This window comes from Trypanosoma grayi, assembly GCF_000691245.1.
Source record: "Trypanosoma grayi strain ANR4 Tgr_205_V1, whole genome shotgun sequence".
In the NCBI taxonomy this organism is placed as follows: Eukaryota; Euglenozoa; class Kinetoplastea; order Trypanosomatida; family Trypanosomatidae; genus Trypanosoma; species Trypanosoma grayi.
The window spans coordinates 17,844-23,657 of NW_008825824.1; the positions used below are offsets into that span (position 1 = coordinate 17,844).

Sequence of the window (5,814 nt, forward strand, 5' to 3'; positions counted from 1 at the left end):
GGAGAAGAAGCAGATAAAACCAAGCTGTCATGTGTCGCAGTGTGTCATGTCTCAATTTACTGTGTGCATTCTCTTAACTTGTTTCGTTCTTTTGTGTTTGGTGGTGTGCCGAGGGAGCAGGACGAAGGTTGTGTACCCGCAAGATGAGTAACGCCGATGTTTCGCTAAATTCTTCTAATGACTCCATTGCAGCCCGCCACGACGATGACGCCAATAGTCGCAGCAACAGCGGCAGCAACAATGAGACAAAGCACCTCCTCTTTCGCCCAGCGCTTCGACAAGGGAGCCGCCCACCGGTTGTGCGCCTTAGTATCCGCGACACCGTTCAACGCTTCGTGTGGTCCTACCGGATGCAGTCGTATCTTCAATTCACCCTCGCGATCGCGTACCACTTGCTCCATCTCGCTCTGCTGATTGTGGTGGTGCTGTCACCCCTCACGATGCGCTCCCTGCAGTTCCGTGAGGAGGAAAAAGCATATAGAACACTCACCGCGAACGACGAGGCCGGAACAAAACTGTCGAACGTGTGGACGGTGGACATCTATCACCCAATGGGGGGCGAGGTCCAACGCACTGAACTGTCACTGTTTCACATCGAGTACGCTCACGGGAAATTAGCTGGAAACGGTACAAGCAGTTCCCTTCTTGCGTGGGAGGCATCACCGATGTCACTGTTGGTGTACTACTACTTTTATATGATAATTTCCTTTTTTCTCCTTGTCGTCCTGACGCAGGGACGACTCACCGGTCACCTCTCCTTGTTGCAGCTGATATTTGGCGGTATGGAGTTGGTGTGGTACATACGACACGAGCCGGCGTCGTTCCGCGTCTTCATATGGCTGGCGCAAGTATCCTCCGCATTTCCAGCCCCGTGGGTGCCATTCGCCAAGGTCCACCCCAGTGGGGAGGTGACATACCATGTGTTTAACCACACTCGTATTGATAGCAGACTTCCTCTTGACCAGATGCAGATGACGCCGGATCTGTACACGCTCCCGCACGCCGCCTCACTGGAGGGCGTGGTGTACTACTCCACTGTTGCATGCCTCGCGATTCTCCTCGGCTGCGTCGCGGTGAATTTTCAGCGCGTGTTGGACGCCATCGTCGGGGTGCGCGAGCTGGGGGTGTCTGAGGGCTGTCGCCGCTGCCCTCTCTGCGGGGAGGAGTGGGAACTCTCGGTGGAAGCAGTAGGCGACAGTGAGGATGATGACGACGATGAACTGGACACCATGCTCGTCAATACGAGCGCAACAGTTGTCATTGCGTTACCGCATGACGCCCCACAGAGGCGTTGGCGGCACCGCTGCCACAGACTGTTTCTCGACCGGGCTTCCATACCAAGTGCCCTCGAACCCGGCATGGGGAGTTCCAGCATCCTCGACCCGCTCAACGACGATGATGACGACGAGGAGGGTGAAGAAGAGTTGAAGAACGTTGTCGCCGCGGCGGCGCAGCAGCAGCAGCAGCCGAAGAAGAAGCCGCTTAAGTTGCGCGTCAACCGCAGCTTTGTGCTGTCGCAGTCGTACGGCACGATGACACCCGCCGAGCTGCCTGAGGCGCGCCCCCTCTACAATCCCTTCTCTGATCGCGAGGATGAGTTCCGCCCCGGCAACGCCTTTCCGTCTCTCGAGGACGCTGGCTGGCTCGCCCGCGCCACGTACAGCTGGCTCAACCCGCTCATGGGCTTCAGCGTCATGGATGGCGGGGTGCTGCGTCATCAGCGCTTCCTCCCTTCCCTCCCTGATGATTTCACGTCGCTGCAGAACATCGCCGCACCGGCGTGGCAGCTGTGGGTAAACCGCTGGTCATGGTTCGGCGCCACACGCACGGCAGGCGGCGCAGAGGGGGGCGCGGAAGGTCTCGACTTTGGCGGCGCACGCGGCGGCGGTGGCGGTGGTGGCGCTGGTGGTGGCGATGACGATGAGAGTTCAGACGACAAGACGTACGTGACGATCAGTCAGCGCCGCCCGCTCACAGGTGCGAAGCTTCGGCCGAAGCGACCGAAGCGTTCCCTTCTTGAAGATGCGCTGCTCTTTGTAACTACACCGCTGCGATGGGTGCTGCGCAGGGTGTTTGTGTGCTTCTTTATTAGTGGCGTAAGTGGAAGACGCGGAGAAGTGGAGCGGACCGAAGGGAAGCAGGATCAGATCGGCAGACGTATGGACAGCACCTGCAGAAGCACTAGTGTCGACAGCAATAACGGCAGCAACAAGGGCTCGCACGCATCACGGGATATGGGAAAGAAGGTACGGGGGGCGGACATGGAATCGCATGATATCGGTCTCTTTACCCCTTTCCTTGAGCACCGCAGTGGGCGTCGCTTTATGTATTCGTGTACTCCGATGCGTATTCTCTCGGACGCGTTGAGTCTAACGACACCTGCTATTGTGTATCGCCTCATTGCCATCATGGAAAAGGGCGGAGTTGGGAGCGTTGACAATGCGTTAGGCATCTGTGGAATTTTGATGCTCGTGCTGCTGGCGCGTGCGGTGCTGCAGCAGGAATACGTGAGCCAGCTGTACCTGTCGTCGCTGGAAGCGGCCACGGCGATTAAGGCTCTGGTGCTCGAGAAGACGCTAGCGCTGCCGTTGGCGCAGCGCACACGCACTGAGGGTGAGGTGATTCATCTTATGACAGTTGACGCCGCAAGATGCAGCAGCGCGTTGCTGCAGCTCCATCAGTCGTGGCGCTGCCCATGTCTCGCAGCGGCTGCGCTATACGTGTTGCACCTGTACGTTGGCACCATCCCTACCCTTGCGACACTCGCGGTTGCGCTTCTCTCCCTCCCGTTGCAGCGCATCACTGGCTCAGAGGTCCATACCGCGCAGCAGCAGCGTACAGCCCGTACCGTCGACCGCGTCGAGCTCGTCAGTGAGGCGGTGACGTCAATGCGGCAAGTGAAGGCGATGGGAGCAGAGGACGCCTACCTGCACCGTATCCACGTTGCGCGACAGGAAGAAACGCGTGGCGAAGTGGGCGCGATGGAGGCTGTTGCCCGTGCTGCTTGCGTAGCGGAGGGAATCGGTGTGCTGCTCACCTCTACCTGCTACACCGCCTACTACTTTGTCGGCGGCCCGCTCACAGCGGATGTGGTGGTGCCGGCACTCGTGGCCATGTACCTACTCCGCGGCGCCGTTAGCGAGTGGCCGGCGCTCGTGGCCGCTATCCCGCGCGGGTACGCGTCGCTGCGCCGCATTGAAGGCTACCTGCAGCAGGCACCTGACGAGTTCCTGGGCACGTGGGTAGACCTCACCGCCGACTGGTCGCAGCAGCGCGGCACGGTGATATGCCACGGCGGCACCTTTACCTGGCAGGACGACGGCACACCGGAGGTGCCCACGCCGGTGCTGCGCGACGTGCACATGCTGATACAGCCAGGAGAGCTGGTGGTGGTGCAGGGGCCCGTCGGCGCGGGAAAGAGTACGCTGCTGCTGGCGGTGCTTGGCGAGGTGAACCGCTGCTGTAATGTCACAAACCCCGCCACCACGACCGATACTGCTGAATCTTCGGTTGCTGCCGGTGTCTCCACCACAGAGAACCCGCGTACGCCTTCTGAGGCGGGAAGATCTGCAACTGCTTCTACTGCTTCTTCGTCAATGACCACGCGGATTAAATGTGGCCGTTTGGACGAATTCCAGCCTTCTGCCGACGGATTTTACGTCTTTGGCCGCTCCGTCTACTGCTCTGAAACACCATGGCTGCAGAACGACACGATACGCGCAAACATTGTATTGGATGATACCTACAACACGCGTTGGTACGGCACTGTCACGAGGGCGTGCGCCCTCAACGAGGACTTCGAGGCACTTGCCAAGGGCGACGAGTCGGTTGTGGGCGACAAGGGCGTGCATCTTTCCGCGGGGCAGCGGGTGCGCGTCGCGTTGGCGCGTGCACTCTACTCCCGCGCCGATGTGTATGTGCTTGACAACGTTCTTGCCTCGCTTGACTCCCGCCTGCAGGCCCACATCATTGAGCGTGTCTTCCACGGTGTGCTGCGGAACCGCACCGTCATACTTGCCACACATGTCGGGCTCGCGGAGTTGAAGCCGAAGCGGCTCTTTACAGTGCGCGGGGATGGTGTCGTCGTGGAGGTGGCGGCGGAGCATCGAATGACGTCCCTGTACGCCGCGGAGTGCGAGGAGGCGATGGTGGCGCCCGAGTCCTCCGAGGCGGACGACGAGGGCAGCGACGAGAGCCGCGACAGTGATGACAGTTGCAGCAGCGGTCACCACCACCACCACCGCCGTGGCTCACACAGCCTAGGACGCAACAGTCTTGGCCACGGCCGCGCGCAATTGGGTCGCTTCTTCTCCTTCATGGGCCCCAGTCTGTTCTGGCTTGTGCTCAGCGGCGTTGTGCAGCACGTGCTGCAGTTCGGCCGAGACGTCTGGCTGAGTCTGTGGATCTCGAGAAAGCCCACAGGCCCCGTCGTGTTCCTCCTGCTTTATTTTATTGTGGGTGCGGCGGCGGCGGTGTTCGCAATTCCACGCATGCGTGTCTCCTTCCACGTTGTGCGGAACGCGATCAATCACATCCACGCCGCGGCGGTTGAGCGCATGTTTCGTGCACCGGTGTCGTACTTCGATGTGAACGCTGGCAGCACCATCACTGGTATCTTCAGCCGNGACCAGGAGACAGCCGACCACGGTGTTGGTGAGTCCCTCGATGCCATGACGACGGGCGCGCTGCAGATGCTGGCCATTGTTCTCTTTAACGCGGTGGTGAACCCATGGTTCGTCCTCATCGTGCCGCTGACGATACTGTCGTTCCATCATGTGGTGGAGCGCTACCTGGCGGTGGCACGGCAGGTGCGGCGGCTTGAGAACAAGTCGGTACGGGGCCCCGTTGCGATCCTACACGAGGTGCTTGAGGGGGCGCCAGTCATCCGCTGCCTCGGGCTGAAGGAAGTCCTCCGTGAGGAGTACTGCAAGGCAATGGACGTCACAAATATGGCGAGCATGATTGGGCACATGGCAGACTGCTGGGTGAATCTGCGGCTCGAGCTCATCACAGTGCTTATGACCACAACAGCCGCACTGCTCGGTGTGCTGTTCGCGTCCTACATCATGCCGCCTGCATTCGCCGGTGTCGCCGTTGTGTGTTGTTTGAACACCTCACAGACGCTCATGCTCCTCTGCCGCGGTGTCGGTGCATTCCAGATGCAGTTTGTCAGCGTCGAACAGCTCCTTGGGCTGCAGCAGGCTCCAGAGGAACCACTTATTATTCCAGAGGGGGTGCAGACACACGAAGAAGAAGAAGCAGCAGCAAGTGGAAAGGGCTATACGACGGAGCGGAACGTTGCCTTCACGCCCCTTGGTGCCTGCGCCATACCGTCCCAAGTCATGCAGCGCTGCAGGGAGGATCCGGCGAGTGGACCCAGCAGCGGGGTAGCATCCACCGCAACGGCTCCGCAGCCGCCGGCTGTCGAACTTGTGGACGTGTCAGCGAAGTACCGCGAGTCTCTGCCGTACGCGTTGCGCCACGTGAACCTGGTAATATACGCACGCGAGCGCATCGGGCTCATTGGCCGCTCCGGTAATGGCAAGTCGACCGTCTTTAACGTTCTGCTGCGGCTCGTCGACGTGATTGAGGGCGGCGGCATCTACGTGTGGGGCCTTGACGCGCGGCGGATCCCGTACCCCACACTGCGCCGGCGCTTCATGCTGGTCCCGCAAGACCCGCTGCTGATTGGGGGGACGTGGCGCAGCAACATGCTGCTCGGCGCCACGGCGGACGTGGCGGAGGACGCGCTGTGGCACGCGCTGCAGGTCGTCGGCCTCGACGCCGTCGTCGCACTGCAGGGTGGCCTTGACG

General features: G+C 60.6%; 5 protein-coding genes across 5 annotated transcripts; all 5 read right to left on the reverse strand.

The window, feature by feature from the left end:
• Window positions 1-164: 164 nt before the first annotated feature.
• Window positions 165-401, reverse strand: DQ04_02051080 (hypothetical protein; the record flags this gene model as incomplete). Its single annotated transcript, XM_009311455.1, has 1 exon — window positions 165-401. The coding sequence occupies one exon, from the start codon at window positions 399-401 to the stop codon at window positions 165-167; it is 237 nt and encodes a 78-aa protein (XP_009309730.1).
• Window positions 402-1,265: 864 nt separating this feature from the next.
• Window positions 1,266-1,718, reverse strand: DQ04_02051090 (hypothetical protein; the record flags this gene model as incomplete). Its single annotated transcript, XM_009311456.1, has 1 exon — window positions 1,266-1,718. The coding sequence occupies one exon, from the start codon at window positions 1,716-1,718 to the stop codon at window positions 1,266-1,268; it is 453 nt and encodes a 150-aa protein (XP_009309731.1).
• Window positions 1,719-3,593: 1,875 nt separating this feature from the next.
• Window positions 3,594-4,106, reverse strand: DQ04_02051100 (hypothetical protein; the record flags this gene model as incomplete). Its single annotated transcript, XM_009311457.1, has 1 exon — window positions 3,594-4,106. The coding sequence occupies one exon, from the start codon at window positions 4,104-4,106 to the stop codon at window positions 3,594-3,596; it is 513 nt and encodes a 170-aa protein (XP_009309732.1).
• A 153-nt stretch (window positions 4,107-4,259) lies between these two features.
• On the reverse strand, window positions 4,260-4,775 carry DQ04_02051110 (hypothetical protein; the record flags this gene model as incomplete). Its single annotated transcript, XM_009311458.1, has 1 exon — window positions 4,260-4,775. One exon carries the CDS (start codon window positions 4,773-4,775, stop codon window positions 4,260-4,262), a length of 516 nt encoding a protein of 171 aa, XP_009309733.1.
• Window positions 4,776-5,278: 503 nt separating this feature from the next.
• Window positions 5,279-5,602, reverse strand: DQ04_02051120 (hypothetical protein; the record flags this gene model as incomplete). The annotated part of the gene is made up of 1 exon (XM_009311459.1): window positions 5,279-5,602. One exon carries the CDS (start codon window positions 5,600-5,602, stop codon window positions 5,279-5,281), a length of 324 nt encoding a protein of 107 aa, XP_009309734.1.
• Window positions 5,603-5,814: the final 212 nt, after the last annotated feature.